Source organism: Arachis stenosperma, chromosome 6 (genome assembly GCF_014773155.1).
Source record: "Arachis stenosperma cultivar V10309 chromosome 6, arast.V10309.gnm1.PFL2, whole genome shotgun sequence".
Classification (NCBI taxonomy): domain Eukaryota; kingdom Viridiplantae; phylum Streptophyta; class Magnoliopsida; order Fabales; family Fabaceae; genus Arachis; species Arachis stenosperma.
This window is the reverse complement of record NC_080382.1, coordinates 61,654,981-61,674,718: the sequence shown is the minus strand read 5'-3', so window position 1 is coordinate 61,674,718 and position 19,738 is coordinate 61,654,981. Positions and strand designations below refer to the sequence as shown.

Here is a 19,738-nt window from a genome sequence, read left to right as displayed (position 1 = left end):
CTGCCCTTGTGGAGGGCAGGGCAGAAAAATGAAGCTTGGTGCGGCCATGGTGCGCATGAGGCTGCCCTGCCCGCGCCAAGGGCAGGGCAGAAAAGTTGATGCGCCAAACATGAGGAGTGCGCGCGCTTGGTGCTGCCAGAAAGAAATTTGGTGCGCCAGGGACGAGCGTGATGCGCCAGGAATGCCAAACGCTGCCCTGCCCGCGCCAAGGGCAGGGCAGGAACGGTTTGGTGCTGCCAGGGGATGTTGGTGCGCGCGGTTGGTGCTGCCAAGGGAAATTTGGTGCGCGCGTTTTGCTTCTTGGTGCGCCAAGTCCATGCACCATTTCAAATGCTGCCCTGCCCGCGCCAAGGGCAGGGCAAGGTTCCCACTCTTCATGGCCCGTGTTCGAACCTGGTGGCTTGCAAACACGCTACTTTTTCTTTTGATTTCTTGGCACGCTAGTGGGTCTTAGAGCTTGGCTTCCTCATGGTTCTTTGTTCGAACCTTGTGGCTTGCATAGTTGATATTTTTACCTTGATTTTCTTCTTCATGGAGCCCGATCCTGCCCTCCACAAGGGCAGGGCAATGTTCTCTTCTCTTGGCTCCAAGGCACCATTTTGTGCTCTGCCCTTGGAGTGGGCAGGGCAAGGTTGCCTTTTCTTGTTTGGTCACCTAATGTTGCCCTCCTAGAGGGCATTCTGCCCTTGAGGAGGGCAATGTTGCTTTCCCCATTGCAATGCGGCACGCTTCTCTCCTCCTTGGCCACGCTTTCCTTTTCTTGCGTCACGCTTCTTAGGCCACGCTTTTCATTTTCTTTTCTTTTCTTCACCTAAAATAAACCAAACAACCACTCAAAGTATCACTAAATTCAAGAGGCTTATAAATCAATTAAAATTCAATTAAAATGAGCTCAAACCTTAATGATTAACATTAAATTCATGGTGGTTGCTTGATTTAAAGAAGTTATGCATTTTCACTCCAAATCACTTACTTAGGATGCAAGAAAGTGCATAAATGCTAACAAAACAAGTGAAATTAGCTTGAAAAATGGGTATATGATGACTTGTCATCACTATCCTCATAGCTGTTATGATCTCCATGGCTATGGCCATGTTAGATTTGGATGCTGCAAGGAACGAATGCTTGTTTTACTTATAAGGAATTTAGACACACCGCTAGGATCTACCCAAGAAAGTTTGTTCGGAATCCAGTGCGAACCCAGCAACAAGGTCGAGTGTTTGCCATGACTACTGATGATGCTATGCAATCAGACGCCCTGATCCAAGGTCAGTGTATTGTCAAAGATCGATCTCTAACTGTACTGTATGACTCGAGTGCATCGCATTCCTTTGTTTCTTTAACTGTTGCTCGTGAGTTGGGACTAGATTTCTCTGAGTTGAACTTTGATCTAATTGTTCATACACCTGCATCTCAAAATGCTTTGACTAGTTTGGTGTGCCTGCAAGTTCCATTCACTATTAGGAACAGAACTTTTATACATGATCTAATCTGTTTGCCTCTATGTGGTTTAGAAGTTATTCTAGGGTTAGATTGGTTATCTAAGTATCATGTTTTCCTTGATTGCTTTGAAAGAACTGCTGTTATTCCGTCTGATAGTTTAGATATTAAACCATTTTTGTCATATACCTTATATCTGAATTCTGTAAGAGTTACCTTAGACGGGAGTGATTGTGAGGGGTACGTTCTGTTAGCGGCTAGCTCAAATGACAGTGAAGTAAGCTTAGAACAAATCCGAGTGGTGAAGGAATTTCCTGATGTTTTCCCGGATGACATACCTGAGTTTCCTCCTCAGCGAGAGATAGAATTTGGCATTGAACTTGTACCTGGAACCGGACCGATTTCCATAGCACCGTACTGGATGTCACCACTGGAACTTGCAGAGTTGAAGAAGCAGTTGGATGAGCTACTTGGCAAGAAATTTATTCGTCCCAGTGCATCACCTTGGGGAGCTCCGGTATTGCTAGTAAAGAAGAAGGATGGTGGAATGAGACTTTGCGTAGATTACCGACAGTTAAATAAAGTCACTATCAAGAACAAGTATCCACTTCCACGAATAGATGATTTGATGGACCAGTTAAAAGGTGCAACTGTGTTTTCGAAGATTGATTTGCGATCGGGCTATCACCAGATTCGAGTGAAAGAATCGGATATACCGAAGACTGCATTTAGAACTCGATATGGTCACTATGAGTATACGGTTATGTCGTTTGGACTAACTAATGCTCCCGCGATTTTCATGGATTACATGAATCGTATTTTCCGTCCGTATCTTGATCAGTTCGTAGTAGTTTTCATAGACGATATTCTCATTTATTCGAAGACAGAAGGAGAGCATGAAGAGCATCTAAGGGCTGTATTGCAGATACTAAGGACTCGAAAGTTATATGCTAAACTATCAAAGTGCGAGTTCTGGACAGAGAAGGTGGCATTTTTGGGACATGTTATATCACAGGGAGGAATTGCGGTGGATCCTTCAAAAATTGAAGCAGTAGTGCAATGGGAACCACCTACGACCGTTACAGAAGTTCGGAGTTTTCTCGGACTTGCTGGATATTACCGGAGGTTCATCAAAGGATTTTCACAGATAGCCTTACCTTTGACTTACCTTACACGAAAGGAAGTTCCGTTCGTTTGGACGGTTGAGTGTGATAGAAGTTTCAAGATGCTTAAGGAGAAGTTAACAACTGCACCTGTATTAGTACTACCCGACCCACAGAAACCTTTGAAGTATACTGTGACGCCTCTCATAAAGGACTTGGATGTGTGCTGATGCAAGACAAAAATGTGGTGGCTTATGCTTCCCGGCAGCTGAGACCTCATGAACGAAATTATCCGACGCATGACTTAGAGTTGGCTGCAGTGGTGTTTGCTCTGAAGATCTGGAGGCACTATTTGTATGGCGCTCAACTAGAAGTTTTCTCTGACCACAAAAGTTAAAGTATATCTTTGACCAGAAGGATCTTAATATGCGACAGCGAAGGTGGATGGAGTTCCTGAAGGATTATGATTTTAAGTTAAGTTATCACCCAGGAAAAGCAAACGTGGTGGCAGACGCCTTGAGCAGGAAGAATTTGAGTATTTCTTGGATGATGATAAAGGAAGAAAGCTACTTGCGGAATTTGAGGACCTTAAGTTGGCTATGACTGAGACATCAAATGGAGTCTGTTTGGCGCAGTTGCATATAACACCAGATTTTAAGATTAAGATTCAGCAAGCACAAGCACAGGACTCAGAAATGATGACGATGCTGAGACGGATGAAAGTAGAGGAACCAGAAGCTGTAAGACTAGATCGTAGCAGTCTCTGGAGATACAAGAACAGAATTTGTGTGCCTAGCTCTGGAGATTTACGGCAAAGGATTCTTGCAGAAGCTCATCAAAGTAGATTTTCTATGCATCCTGGAGTAACAAAGATGTACCAGGATTTGAAACAAATGTTCTGGTGGCCGGGCTTAAAGAAAGAGGTAGCTGATTATGTCTCAAAATGTTTAATCTGCCAGAAGGTGAAGGTGGAACACCAGAAACCGTCAGGAACCCTGCAACCCTTAGAAATACCACAATGGAAATGGGAGCAGATCACTATGGATTTTGTCATGGGATTGCCAAGGACTTCAACAGGACATGATGCCATTTGGGTAATTGTGGACAGGTTGACAAAATCAGCGCACTTCCTTCCGATTCGAGTTGATTATACATTAGAAAGGCTGGCACGGATATATATTCAAGAAATCGTACGATTGCACGGAATACCTTCATCAATTGTTTCAGACCGAGATCCGAGGTTTACTTCCAGATTTTGGGGAGCTTTCCAGAAAGCTTTAGGAACAGAATTGCATATGAGTACAGCATACCATCCTCAGACAGACGGACAATCAGAGCGGACAATCCAGACATTGGAAGATATGCTAAGATCTTGTGTGATGGATAACCAAGGTAGTTGGGATAAATATTTGCCGTTGGTCGAGTTCGTCTACAACAACAGTTACCAACAAAGTATCGGGATGGCACCATATGAAGCTCTCTATGGAAGGAGATGTCAGACACCATTGTGTTGGAATGATGATGGAGAAGCTAGTGTCTTGGGTCCAGACTTAGTGCAAGAGACTACTGAAAAGATAAAGGGGATTTGCCAGAAGATCCAGACAGCACAGAGTCGTCAAAAGAGCTATGCCGATAATAGACGTAGACCCTTAGAGTTTAGTGAGGGAGACCATGTATTTCTTAAAGTAACCCCGACTACTGGAATAGGTAGAGCCCTTAAGACTAAAAAGCTTAACCCTCGATACATAGGACCTTTCCAAATACTTAAAAGAGTCGGTCTAGTAGCTTATCAAGTAGCCCTCCCTCCATATCTGTCAAACCTTCATGATGTTTTCCTTGTCTCACAACTTAAGAAATATATTCCCGACGAGAGTCACATTTTAAAACCAGAGACGGTACAGTTACGAAACGATTTGACATATCAAACATCACCAGTTCAGATCGTAGAAAGAAGTGATAAGCAGCTGAGAGGCAAGACTGTTCGCTTAGTCAAAGTAGCTTGGGGACAAAGAGGAGAAGAAGAACACACTTGGGAACTGGAGGATAAGATGAAAGCTGATTAACCGCATCTATTCTCAGGTAACTGAAATTTTGAGGGCAAAATTTTCTTTTAGGAGGGTAGAATGTAACAACCCCGGTTTTCGAGTACGCGAGATCTTTTCTGAAAGAACGGAGAACTCCGGAGGATCAGTAAGGGGAGAAGCTCTGATATATTATCAAGTATCTCAATCCTAATTGTCATTATGTCATCTTTAAGCTAGAACCTTTTATGAGGCAAGCTCGATAATGCAGTTACGAAGAACATAGTTTTTGAACCGTATCGATTAGGAGTTTTGATCCGGTTTTTCGTAAATAGTCTCAGTTTGACGAACCGGACTCGATTCATGAGAGAAGAGAGATAATAGGGTAATATCATCATTATATGAGTATTAGAAGTTTCTTGAATGATATTATAAGGTTACCTGGTTAGTTTTAGTTAAAAACAGAAAATCGGTTTAACCGGGTTCACAGTTTACTGGTACAGCTTAGCACCAGCACTCTCTGATGACTTTAGCAATGCTAAGGCCTCATTATTCATGTTTTATTCTCATAATAAATATGTTACTAGTGTCATTTATGCTAGTAGCTCAGAAAATAATTTTTAGAGATGTTTTTGCAAGTGTTCCGATACACCTAGTTTTAGTAGTTATACACCTGAGATATTTTAATATTATTTTAATCCACCTCCAAGCCAACCAATCACAACTCACCCTACACCCCCAAAACCCCCAAGGCTGGCTCATTTTCACTTTGTGGCCGAAAATAGGTAGAGAGAAAAAGAGAGAAAAGTTCTTAGTTCCCAATCTTCAAAGCTTGATTCCTGCTGAACTAAAACTCAAATCAAAATTCCAATCCGACCAAAATGATCCTCTGATCTCTTCTTTCTCTACATGATCATATGACTTATCAAGGCTGGGATCAAGGTGAGTTGGCTGCACCATCTCTCTTTTGATTCGGTTTCAAGGAAACATGGTTAAATATGTGTTTCTTGGTGTGATTTAGGAAGAAAAAGTGCTTAAGGACCACCTGAAAGTTTGATTGAATTAAGAGCAGCAAAACCAGGTAGGGTGTCACGAAATTAATCTTGATTATTTGTGTTTGAGATGTGTGAATGTTGTATTATTTGGCTGTGCTAAAAATTGGTTGCATATACGATTGATTCTTGGTGAAAATTTGGTGAAATTTTGATGAAATTTGATGAAATGCAAGCTTTATGTTCATGTTCTTGGAGCAGCTGGAAAAACGAAACCCTAGGCTTAAATTGAGGTTCAATTTGTGAAGAAATCATGTAGAAAAGATGGGGTTTTAGTGGCTGCTAATTTATTATGAATTATAGTAAAAATCGATTGCTGAAAAGACTGAAAAACGGGTAAAAACAGAGAAAGAATTTGAAGAATATATGAAGAACATGAAGAACACTTTGAGTGTGGTGAAGAACAATGAAGAACAGGCCTTAGATCTTAAAAAGGGCAAGGAAGTAAAATTTTTGGTGTTTTAGGGGTTGTTTGGTAATTTCTGAAAGTTAGGGTGGTAAAAGTAGAAATATTAAAAGTTACGGGTGGTAAAAAGTGAATTTTAAAGGTTAAAAGTAAAAGTGGGTTAATTTTCAAATATTTAATTAAAAATAATATTTTAATAAAAATAATAAAATAATGCAGAAAAGGCAGTTTTCTGTAAAAGCTTTAGAAAGACAACTTTAAGTGCAGAATCTCATAATTACCTTCATAAAACACTTAGGGAGTGGTATAACATGTTAGTGAGGAAAAGATAAAGAAAAGATAAAAGTTAAAGAAAAGATAAAAATCGAAGAAAAAGTCTGTAAAGTTTTAACGACAGAAAAACAGATAGAGACTAGTGAACAAACTAGGGCAACATAGTTAGTCCTTGAGTTGCGACTAGGGTTAGGTATTATATGAAAAGTTAAACTGTTTCAGTATAGACTTAATGAACCTATACTTGGGACAAGCTAACTATTCATACCGAAATTTACATAAGCTTTAAATACGTACGTTAAGCAGAGAAAAGAGTAACCAGAGCAGAGTAAAGAGATACAGAGAACAGAGTAACCAGAATAGAGAAAAGAGATCAAGAGAAAAGAGTAATTTGATAAAGATGGTTTGAATTAAGATGTTGTAAAAGTGAAAGATGTAAAGTTTGTACAGAATGATTGAACAGAGAAAGAAAGAGGTACTGCATAAGAATGTGAAAATGATGATGATTAATGAGAATGATGATGAATGATGATAATGAGAATGATTATGTGATGATCTGTTGCTTGAGGCAACCCAAGAGCTTCTGTAGGGAAACTAGGATACCTACAGCAATTTTCCGTTCACAAGAGCTTCTGTAGGGAAACTAGGATACCTACAGCAAGTTTCAGTTCCCAAGAGAATATTTCCTGCGAGTAGAACGCAGAGGCTGTCTCAATAGAGCTGCTAATAATTACATGCGCATTTATTTGAACGGAAAATCGTATCCGGGAAATCGTGAACTCGTGACCGGATAAAAGTCGGGAATGCAGGTGCTAACCGACACATGAGCTCATGGCCTGTGCTAGGACTAGACATGCATCATTCTTGTCTGCGCATCATTCTCTGTTGCATTCCTTTCTGTGTGTGATCTATTTCTTTGTGTTTGTCTGCTTGTATGCTATTTCTATGTTTTATTTTCTTGTATTCTTTTGTTTGTGTTCTGCTTTCTATTGTCTCTACTTTCTCTTTCTGTTTTATCTTTTGTTTACTGCTTCGCTATATTATGTTATTCGTCTGTTAACCGACCCCAAATAAATGAACGTAACTAATAACCCCGACCCTACTAAGAACTCCCCAGTTCTTACCCCTTCTCTCTCCCTTCCTCCCCCTCAGATGGAGACGGGCGTGATCTTCTATGAGTTCGAGGACCCTTACGTCTACGAGGATCCGGTACATCACAGTTATTTCATCATGGGATTGGAGCCTCGTATTAGACGATACGCGTTACCTGATCGAGCCTTTCAACATCCTCTGTCTAGCCCGCATTTTGACCCTGATGCTCCTTACAACTTTCCCTTATCCTGGTTACATCCTGACGCACCTGTACATCCTTTTCCTGATGACCCCGAGCACCCTATACCAGCTCAACCTTTGAATGAGGTGGAACCTGAGCCTATCGTTCCTGATGAGCCCGAGTTAGCTGGTGACTACGTACCTGTGATACCACCAGAGTGGGACTTTCCCCCTGAGCCGATCCCTGACTTTCCACAGCCTGATGAGCCGGCACTACCGGATGATGGGGTAGCTCCTATATACGCGAACGGACCTGTGCTCGCGAATGGTTTTGTACATAGTGACAGTAGTGTTTCTGGTGGATCTGAGGGTATAGTTGTAGCTGCGGATGATGAGGAGGAGGAGGATCCTGAGATAGAGATAGAGCAGGATGAGGAGATGGACGAGCCTCACGGCGATTCTCCGAACGGCCACGTGTAGATATAGTTTGACTGCGAAAGGGGCATTCTTTTGATGACACTCTAGTCTAACATTATCGGATAGATAGTCTCTCACTTGTGTTAGTACACCCGAGAGCTAGGAGCTATATAGTGGTAAGGCTAGCCTGGGTGCCAGTTTAGCGGCTTTCTGTATGGGCCAGGCCCTGGGAGAATCGTGTAAATATTAGCTACGTAGGATGACGAGGATGTAAACTGACTTGATCTTGTGTAAACGCTACATGTTTTGTTATAGTGTACATGATGTATATTATCTGCTATATTTCTATATTTCTCTATGCTTGCTTTTATTGCTCTCAATGTATGCTTGCTTATTTTACTTGAACATCTGCAACAAAAAAAAAAAAAGTTACTCGTAAAATTGGCAACGTTCTAATAAGGAACATGCTCATATATTAAGTAATAGTTAATAATTAGGAAAGATAAGTTGGTAACACTTGGCTTCTTGTATGACCATGGCATACTGGAAGTTGGGTCGTTACAAAATCGAGGAGCCGACCTCGTCACCAAACGAACACTCGACCAGCACCGAAGACGCAGAGAAACATCTCGAACTCTTAGCGACAAACCGACCTCACTCGCTCTCTCGCTACGGGGGCAACTGTTACGGATCCGGCCCACGGACCCCGGACCCATGACCGAACCCGAACCCGGCTTGCCAGTTCAACCCATTTCATCTCTCTAGAAGGCCCCGAATCGGCCCTCTAGAGCTCCTAACCAACTTTTGAATTCAAACGCCCCTCTTATCTTAGCCAGATAAGATAAAGATAAGATAACCACCATCATCTATAAATAGAGGACCCAAGTCCCTCCAGGTATTCATTCATTTCTCATACCTTACACCTCTTAGATATATTCTGACTTGAGCGTTGGAGTGTCTTTGCAGGTACCTCCCCTCCTCTCCATCCGGACAACCCAACATTTGGCTCGACCCGTGGGTTCCCGATCCTCCTCCTAGGTTGAATCAGAACAATTCTGTACAGATCCCAATTCCTTGGCAATCCAATCTCTCTAAGCTTGAACAATTGCCCAATTCCTTGATTTAATTGCTCATGGGAAGAGATGAAGTTTGGTCACTGATTATACCACACACATTCATAGATCAAAGTATTGGTAGGATTACATGTCACAATATCCATCCAACCCCCAACCTAATCCAATGTGAGAGAGCATTTCTAGCATGATTTCCTCATTCCTCTTCCAAGGTTCAGAGGAAATCCAAGTATGAGCAATTTATCTTCCAAGACAATTACCCAATTGAATTAAGATCGAAAGCTCTCTAGTAAAATCAAGAGAAAAGAAAGAAGAAGAAGAATAAGAACTACAATTGATCCATTGAATCACAATAGAGCTCTCTAACCCAATGAAAAAAGTTAGTTGGTCATTGCTCTACCAAAATAGAAAGAAAGAAAGTGCAGAAAAGTAAAGATGAAAATTAAAACTAAAAATGAAACTTCCAAATTCATAAATGAAAAGTACAAAGAAAAGAAAGAGAAGGAAAAGAGTGTGAGGGGAGGGAGTCCGAAGACCCCTCTTCAATCCCCAATCTCCAATTCTCAATTCTCTATAACCCTATCTTCTCTCCCTCGTCTAAAAAAACCCTTGAATAAGGTCTTTATATAGGCTCTCCTAAATTACAAAATGAAATTAAAAACAAATTATAATTAAATGAAAATTCCTATTCTAGATGCTTCTTGTGGCCTTGATTGGCTGACACTTGTGGGCTTGCTTCCTTGAGGTTGGGTGGTCCTTGAAAGAGAAGTGATCAAATTGAGGCCCATGGTGAAATTCTGCCCAGTTGGTGTTTTTGGGGCTTAAAAGATGCCTCTTGTTTGTGCTTCAATTTCATGCCCACGTTAGAAAGCTCTGAATGTCAGCTTTCTAACGCAACTGGAATCACCTCAATTGGATCTCTGTAACTCAAGTTATGCTCCTTCGAAGTGGACATGGTCGCTGGCATAGTCGCTAGCGTTAATGGAAAACGTGAGTCCCGATAACGCTAGCGACCAGGGGCTTAATATTTCCAAGTTCTGGAACTCAAAATCAATATCCACCCCATACTATTAAATATTGTTGGAAAGCTCTGGATGTCTACTTTCCAACGCTTTTCGAAGCGCATCATTTGGAGCTCTACAACTCGAGTTACACTTCTTGGAAGGTGAAGAGGTCAGTTGGCCTTACTACAGGTTGATACCATGTTCATCTTTGCACTTTCAGGGCAGGTTTTCTCCCTCAAATTTAGTGTCAATCATGTAGTACCATATATGCTTGGAAAGCTCTAGAATCCTACTTTCCAATGCCACCGAAATCACCTCATTTGGAGCTTTGTGGCTCAAGTTATGCGTGTTTGAAGAAGGCATGGTCAAGCTGCCAGGTGGGACTTTTGCCCACGTTAACTACCACGTTAACTTAATTAACGTGGAAGTTAACGTGGGTCTTTTTTGCTTCGCCAACGTTAGTGGCACTCACTTTTTCCACTAACGTTGGCATCTCCCTTTCCTTCCACGTTAACTACCATGTTAACTTAGTTAACGTGGCTGTTAACGTGGGTCTTTTTGCTTTGCCAACATTAGTGGCACTCACTTTTTCCACTAACGTTGGCATCTCCCTTTCCTTCCACGTTAACTACCACGTTAACTTAGTTAACGTGGCTGTTAACATGGGTCTTTTTGCACCTTCACAAACGTTAGTGGCACTCAATTTTTCCACTAACATTGGCCCTTCTTCAAAGTTAATGCCATTAACGTTTCCACTAACGTTCCAACTTTCCTTCCTTCCATGTTAGTGCCCACGTTAGTAGCACTAACGTAGCCACTAACGTGGCTCTTCTCTGCTTCTTTTGGCCTGAAATAAAACAAACGAAGTGCATCAAGGTAACATACAAGATGATCTTTAGATACTAAGTGTGCTAATAATACTCAAAATCAAAACTTTACTTAGTGTGATCTATTTTATCATATTTACCCTGTATATTAGCTAAAATTCACCTATGCTTGAGATTTTGTTTCATGCAGAGATTTTTCATGCTATTACTCATATATTGGCAATATTTGTATGAAACTAAACAGAAATCTACTGAAATAACTACTAAAAGTAGGCAATGATGCACGCGCATCATTAGCCCAAACTGCATCGAGATATAAAATACTCCCGGAAACATTGGAGAAATTTGCAAAAGTGCGTCAAATCCTACTACTCATCGAAGAAAGAGAGACCTTGACTTTAGCCGAATGGGATGATGATGATTGGAGAAAGCTAATTGCTGAAAATAAAAAAAATTCCAATATTCAGGTCGATCGAAAAGTAAAGTTAAAAGCAATGAATTTAGTGTTGATGGCTGATGAGTTGTATAGAAAAGGCATCGTGTTTATTGGCCTTCCATGATTAAAGATTGTATTGATTATGCAAAAGCATGTCAAGAATGCCAACGTTATGGAGTGATACAATAGATTCCAGCTTTTGAATTACATTCGATTATTAAGCCATGGCCTTTTTGAGGTTGGGCTTTGGATTTGATTGGAGTTATACACCCACCTTCGTTTAAACATCATAAGTTTTTTTGGTGGCCATTGACTATTTAACAAAATGGGTTGAAGCTATTCCTTTAATAGAGGCAGGTTAAAATGAAATCATTAATTTTATTGAGGAATATATAATCCATCGATTTGAAATTCTTCAAACATTAAGTACTTATCGGTGGACTATGTTCACTGGCTAATGTATTAAAAACTTTGCAACTTCGAGAAATATCACCATGATAACTTCAACTCCATATTATGCATAAGCAAATGGTCAAGTTGAAATAGCAAATAAAATATTGATCAATTTGATAAAAAAGCAAATTGGTCGTAAACCTCGAACTTGGTATGAAACTTTAAGCCAAGTATTATGGGCTTATCGAAATTCGCCGAGAGGGTCAACAAGTACATCTCCTTATAAGTTAGTATATGGTCATAATGCAGTTTTGCCATTAAAAATTAATCTTAATACTTTAAGAGTAATGAGTCAAGATGACTTACCGATTGAGGATTATTGGAATACAATGTATGATTAATTGAATGACTTAAGCCAAGATCGCATTCTGGCACTTGAACATATAGTTCAACAAAAAGATAATATTGCTCGAAGTTATAATCATCGAGTGAAAGGAAAGTGTTTTGGTATAAGAGAGTTAGTTTTGAAAGTTATTTTACCAATAGAGAAAAAGTCAAAATTTTTTGGTAAATGGTCCCATAATTGGAAGGGGCCTTTTCAGGTGATTGATTTGTATTCCAAAAATGTGTATCAAATTAAAGATATTGATTCAGGAATGCGATTAAGTTGATTAATGAAAAGTATTTGAAGCAATTTCGATGCATGGAGGATGAAGTTTAAATATATGAAGAAGTACAAATAGTAAAAAGAGTTTATAAAAATTAAACTTTGGGAAAGAAAGGTGCTAAAGGTTCCTGTTCATACCCTGGGTCGAGCTGTACGACCCGGGCTATCCAAAGACACAAGCGACAGACCTCTTCAGGTTGGTCATCACCGACCTCTTCTAAAAGAGTTCGGACAAATCGCCATGGGAGCCCAAAATAGGCCCAAACGAAGGAACACAGCCCAATCTAAAGGCAGAAAAAGCCTAAAAAGATAAGACGGTTCCACTAAAAAAAAAAAGATAAGGTGACTTCACACAGAAGATAAGATAAGATAACTAACTTATCTCTAGAAAGGTCACCCCACACCATTATAAATACGCTGGAGCACCCAAGTATAACTCATACTCTGATTCTACACAAAATCCTTCCTAAAGCACGTGCTAACTTAAGCATCGGAGTCTCTTGCAGGTACCACCACCCTCCGGTGATCAAGGATCAGCAGCACCAACAAGTCCAACAAGTCAGACACGACAGCTTCGGCCGCAACAGCAGATCTTGTTCGGGATCGACCTTCTGTTTCAGGTAACCCTCGGAACAGTTCCCAAAGTTTGGAATGAAGTTGAGCTCTTTCACCATCAAGAGCAGAATATGCTTCGACTTCATCATGTTCTTCATCTTGAGCTCTACCGAACCTTCTATCAATTTCCTCTTGCTTAGTTTCTACTATGCAAAGTTCCTTAAATAGTTCTTATTTCTTTTGTTGCACTATAGCATAGGGCCTTGCCAGTTTAGGTCTTTTCTCTCAAATTCTAGTAAGCTTTTTTTCCAATTCTTCCTCTCATTTGTCAAAATAAGCTTGAGTGCTAGCAGCCTGGGCAACTCTCAAGTCATATTCCTTGTATGAATTTTGCATTGATTAGAGAATAGTGTTAACTTCTTTTGACTCTGTTTCAATTTTGGCCACCTTCTCCTTGGCTTCTTTTAACTTATCTTGAATAATAGCGCAGTTGTTCGAGACTTTTGTAAATCTTTTTACTATAGAAGAAAACTAAGGAAGAACTTAAAATTCAAGAGAAGAACTTAAGATGTCTGGCAAGAGGCCATTTAAATCATGTTGCTCACCCCATTCATTTGCAGTATGTGTCAGTAGCTTCAACATGGTGGTTAATTGTTTAAAAGTTTGTTGGTTGAGATTTACAAGAAGACTTAATGTAGGTAAATCTTCAGTGGTGAGACTCGAGATGAGAGTTGCTTCTTCTTGAGTAATTTTGGTTAAGATAGCCACCAATTTAGCCAACTCGACATCTTGAGGTTCAAAGGCTGTGACTAGAGTTTCTTTTGAGTAATCCTCTTTCGAATGATTGTTGACTTTCGTCAGGGGAGCTTTCACTTGATGATTGTTTCTAAATTAAGATAGAAAGGTTAATACGAGGTATGTACAGAAAAGGTATATTCAGATAAATATGATAATGAAAGTTTATAAAAAGAGTTCAAATAAGAGCTTACTTTTTTAGAAGATTTTATTGAAACTCTTTGGATTTTCTATCGTGGTTGCTTGAGCTGTACTGTAGCTTCAATTTTCCTTTTTTCAGCCTTTTTTGGTGAGCCTCTGTTGAGGATGCCTTGATCTCATCTAAAGTGCAACTGTATCAAGAATAATACTTAGTCCACCATTCGATAAAGGATTTCGTAACAAATGCATTGCGTGCATAAAGAAGATGAGAGTAGTTGTTTTGATGTTGTTGATTGACGTTGAGACATCTTTGGATACTCTTTTTCGAATTGAATTCAAAATGACAACGAGCATTGTCCTTTTTAGGAATAGGTAATAGGATGGCTTGAGAAAAACCCATTTGTCTAGCAACATAGTGGGGGGCATGAAGAGTTACCTTGAACTGTTCTTTTTTATATTGAGCTAATTCGATCGGATATATCTGAACATGATGATTTAGGATTCCCACCGGTTTGGAAATTAGATAAAAATAGATCTTTCGTTGTGAGTATAGTCCAAGCCGGCAATTCAATCCCAAATCATCAAAGTTTGATTTTTCAAATACAAAACATATAAATCGAGAGTAGTTAAAGCTTGGGTCGTTCTTCCCTTAGGAGTTGGGAGGCAATTGGGAGTGTTACGCTTTCGATTGTTAAGACAAAGGGGTTTTGAAATCAAAGAACAAAAGATTAAAAAAACTAAGAAATAAAAGAACAAGGAAATGATCAAAATTGAAATTAATGCAAGTGAAAAGGGCAACAAGATCAAAACTAGTGAAAATGCTATAAATGCATAAAAAGAACCTTGACTTGGGAATGAGGATCCAAGGAATCCCATCATCGCCGTAACCACAACTATGATAATTATGATGAGTCAATCTCGCTTAGTCTACCCCAAACATCGAGGAGTAAGTCAAGCAAGCATAATTGACCTTAATCCATAAGTCCTAGCTAACTTACCAAACTAGTTGATAAAAAGCTAGAGTCAATGGAAACAAGAGTCAACTAACTACCCAAAAATTACCACTAAATGTCAGACATTATAACTCTAGTATCCTAGGAACTCAAATCCCAAGCCAAGGTGTGAAAATCTACTCAAAATCTATAATTGGCATTTTCACAAACACCTTGTGTGCATAAAACTAAAACATGAGAAATTGCAAAAAAAATGATAAACTATAACCAACTATTCACAAAACCAAGTATAAACAAGCAATCAAACATAAAGAAAGCATAAAACATTAAATTCATCAATCAAAACTCCAAGAAACTCAAAATTGCAATTATGAACAAAGTAACATGAACTAAAAGGAAAGGAAAGTAAAAGTGCTTTAATTAAAGAGGAAATTAAGAGTACTTACAATAAAGATGAACAAAATCAAAGATCAAAACTTCTATAAAATGCTATAATTAAAATTGCATAAACCCTAGGAGAGCTCTCTACTCTATACTACTCCTACTCCTACTATATGAAAAACTAAAACTAAAACCTAATTAAAGCTTGTTCTCTTCATTTGTGTTGATATCCCCTTCATATAGCATCCAAATTCAGCTCCAAGCCTCCAAAAATTGGGCCAAAAGCCCTCAGAAAATGCACAACATATGTTTCATTAATAAAATCACGTGCAGGGTCCTGTGCGTATGCACAGATGTGTGCGTACGCACACTTCACTGAATGGAGATCTGTGTGTATGCATAGGTGGTCGTGCGAACGCACACATGAAAATTCCTTCTTGTGTGCACGCACACTTCGCTGTGTGTGCTTTTCCTTGTTTTCTTCATGTTTTCTCCCTTGTACATGCTTTTTTCCTCTTTTGGCTATCCATTCTTGCTCAAATATCCTGAAATCACTCAACAAACTATTCATGGCATCGAATGGGATAAAAGTAGAGTTAAATTTCTCATTTCAAGCATAAAATTGCATTTTTCACAATTAGGATCAAATTAGGGACAAAACACAAAAACATTCTATTTGGGTGCTTAAGTGTGAGTTTATGTGCTAGAATCCATCCAAATTGAGTCAAAATATATCATCAAATGTGGACTCATAAATTCTTCCACACTTAAACAATAGCATGTCCTCATGCTAAACCAATAAGGAGAAGGATGGAAAGGGATAATCAACTTATTAAGTACAACTATCTATATGCATGCAAATATGTATATTGGTGCACGAAATTGCAATCACACTTTTGCAATTCCGCACAACTAACCAGCAAGTGCACTGGGTCGTCCAAGTAATACCTTACGTGAGTAAGGGTCGATCCCACGGAGATTGTCGGCTTGAAGCAAGCTATGGTTATCTTGTAACTCTTAGTCAGGATATCAATAATTCTCAGGTTTAATTGTGATGAGTAAAAGAACATGAAATAAATACTTGTTTTGCAGTAATGGAGAACAGGCTGAGGTTTTGGAGATGCTCTATCTTCTGAATCTCTGCTTTCCTACTGTCTTCTTTTTCAAGCACGCAAGGCTCCTTCCATGGCAAGCTGTATGTAGGGTTTCACCGTTGTCAATGGCCACCTCCCATCCTCTCAGTGAAAATGTTCAACGCGCTCTGTCACAGCACGGCTATTCATCTGTCGGTTCTCAATTAGGTCGGAATAGAATCCAGTGATTCTTTTGCGTCTGTCACTAACGCCCAGCCTTCAGGAGTTTGAAGCTCGTCACAGTCATTCAATCCTTGAATCCTACTCAGAATACCACAGACAAGGTTTAGACCTTCCAGATTCTCTTGAATGCCGCCATCAATTCTAACTTATACCACGAAGATTCTGATTAAGGAATCCAAGAGATATCTACTCAATCTAAGATAGAACGGAGGTGGTTGTCAGGTACACGTTCATAGGTGAGAATGATGATGAGTGTCACGGATCATCACATTCATCAGGTTTAGGAACAAGTGATATCTTAGAATAGAAGCAAGCATGATTGAATGAAAAACAGTAGTAATTGCATTAATCCATCAAGACACAGCAGAGCTCCTCACCCCCAACCATGGGGTTTAGAGACTCATGCCGTAGAAGATACAATAAGAAACGTATAAAGTGTCATGAGGTAAAAATACAATGTCAAAAAAGGTCCTATTAATAGTGAACTAGTAACCTAGGATATACAGAAATGAGTAAATGACGTAAAAATCCACTTCCGGGGTCCACTTGGTGTGTGCTTGGGCTGAGCATTGAAGCTTTCATGTGTAGAGACTTTTCCTGGAGTTAAACGCCAGCTTTTGTGCCAGTTTGGGCGTTTAACTCCAATTTTTGTGCCAGTTCCGGCGTTAAACGCCGGGAATTCTGAAGCTGATTTGCAACGCCGATTTGGGCCATCAAATCTCGGGCAAAGTATGGACTATTATACATTGCTGGAAAGCCCAAGATGTCTACTTTCCAACGCAATTGAGAGCGCGCAAATTGGGCTTCTGCAGCTCCAAACAATCCACTTCGAGTGCAGGGAGGTCAGAATCCAACAGCATCTGCAGTCCTTTTTCAGCCTCTGAATCAAATTTTTGCTCAGGTCCCTCAATTTCAGCCAGAAATTACCTGAAATCACAGAAAAACACACAAACTCATATTAAAGCCCAGAAAAGTGAATTTTAAATAAAAACTAATAAAAATATACTAAAAACTAACTAAAATGTACTGTGCCAAAAAGCGTATAAATTATCCGTTCATCATTTATTCTCTCTATATCTATCTATCTATCTATAGTATCCTATTGATTTGGTGAAAACAAACAATCAAATTCCAAGCAAAAGTATAGACATATATGGCCAAGCAAAGAAGTAGCTCAATGCAATCAAAATCTAGAGAATTGATCTAAATCATTAAAGTGAAGCAACTTGCAAGAATTCATGATAAGAGTGGTGGAAACATAGAATTGAGTAATTGAACCCTCACCAGGTGTGTATACACTCTAATCACTTGGTGTCTAGGGTTTAATCACTCAAATCTCTTCTTAATCATGCTTTCAAGGAATTACTTTTCATCTAACAATCAACAAACAAGCGATGCATGAAGGCAATTATCATGAGGACTTCATATGGTTGTAATGGGGTTAGGGTCAAGCTGAGACAGATATGGCTAATGGACTAAAGTCATTGAATCCTTGATTAGTTTAAGTTTCCAACTTAACCTTTATCAATCCAATAACAAAAATATGCAATCCTAACTTCCCATAATTTCTTTTTCACAAACATTCCTGTATGCTTTCTGATTCAGTTCTCAAATGCATTCTTTATTCTTCCTTGGGGAAACTATTGTCCCTTTTCTTGGATTTTTTTAATTAAAAATAAATACATATGTTTTACTAGTTCATACATCAGTTCTCCCATTTTTCAAAATTTTCAATAAAATACCCAATTTATACATTTTTATTCACTACCAATGTTTCCCGAAATTTCCCCTACACTTAAATGTTACACACTTTTCAACCTAAGCTAATCAAGGATACAATCCAAGGTAAATCATATTTTTTCGCTTAAGGTTATGATGTGGTGATATTAAGAACAATGGGTTAATTAAAGCTCAAAGGGGGTTAACAATGGTAAATACAAAGGGTAGGATATGTGGGTAAAGTAAGCTTTAAAAAAAGATGGCCTCAATCATGCTCAATGCAATTCAAAACATCAATATTGGAAATAAAGAATCAAGCAAAACCAAGATTACAATCATAGAAGAGATATAGCACACAATGAACAAAATTAGTGGTTAAAAGGTGTAACCATTCAATTAAAGATCAAAACTCACAAGGTATTTGTTCTTTACTCTTCTATGTTCCATAAAAATCATTCAGGCAAGTTTGAAAACAATTTTCTAAATTAATTCAATAGAATGCCCTAAAACAAAATTCTTGGAAATTCTCGTTGTTTTTTACCAAAATTATTTCCTATATGTATGTACGTTGTGATGGATGCAATTCTTTTCAAAATTTCCTAGTTCTTTTCCTAATTTTCAACAAGAAAAAAGTAATATGAACAATTAGGATCAAAATGAACTAGGCATATACTATTCACATCATCCAATCACAATCCATATCTATACTATATACCAAGCAATATAAAATGCAATATATATATATACCCAAAATGAAAGTGCAATACTAAAGATGACTATAAACAAGTAATATATATATATATATATATATATATATATATATATATATATATACCAAAGTACCAATATGTAGAAAAAAAGTAAAGTGCTATAAATATCTACAAAAGTATAATAAAAACTGAAAATAAACTAAATGACAAGTGTTCAGGAGAGAATGTTTACACCCAAAAATAGTAGATCCTCCCCCCCCCACTTAGATGATGCACGGTCCTCTGTGCCAAAAATCAGACCGGGTGATCAATGCTGCTAAGCTCCACCGTCTAGCGGTGGTGGGTGGTGATGACGCTGATGGACAATGATGGCGCTGAAAGGCTGTGCGTTGGGCTTAGCTGCCGGCTCCTCAACTGCCTGGCCAGCTGGCTCTGCTGTTGTCTCAGCTCTCAACTCGGCTCCAGCTACCGGCTCCTTAACTCTCTCAACTACTGCCTCCTCAGCCGTGGGCTTCTCCGCTCTCTAGTCAGGGGGGTCGACTGGTTGGCCAGCATCAGCTGCTGGCTCCTCCGGTGCCGCCTCCTCAGTCTCGGGCTCTGGCTTTTGTGTATTTGGAGGAGGTGGCCCAGGGTCTCAACCCTCAAACTTCGCCACAATCCACTGGAAGCGGCAAGCGTTGCTGTGCTCAAATCGGTGAAGAGTCTCAAGGATCTCCCGACCCTGCTCATAGGGTGTCTGAGGTCGGAGTGTAGGCACATAAGGTGCAAGAGGTGTTGAAGGCTC

General features: G+C 39.3%; 1 protein-coding gene across 1 annotated transcript; it reads left to right on the top strand.

Annotated features, from left to right (window-relative positions):
• Nucleotides 1-1,225: 1,225 nt before the first annotated feature.
• LOC130934097 (uncharacterized) lies at nt 1,226-1,805 on the top strand. Its single transcript, XM_057863686.1, has 2 exons — nt 1,226-1,680; nt 1,796-1,805. Exons 1-2 carry the CDS (start codon nt 1,226-1,228, stop codon nt 1,803-1,805), a joined length of 465 nt encoding a protein of 154 aa, XP_057719669.1.
• The last annotated feature ends 17,933 nt before the right edge of the window (nt 1,806-19,738 follow it).

Excerpts from the sequence above, each read along its gene's own strand:
- LOC130934097 (XM_057863686.1), top strand. The coding sequence starts at position 1,226 with ATGACTACTGATGATGCTATGCAATCAGACGCCCTGATCCAAGGTCAG.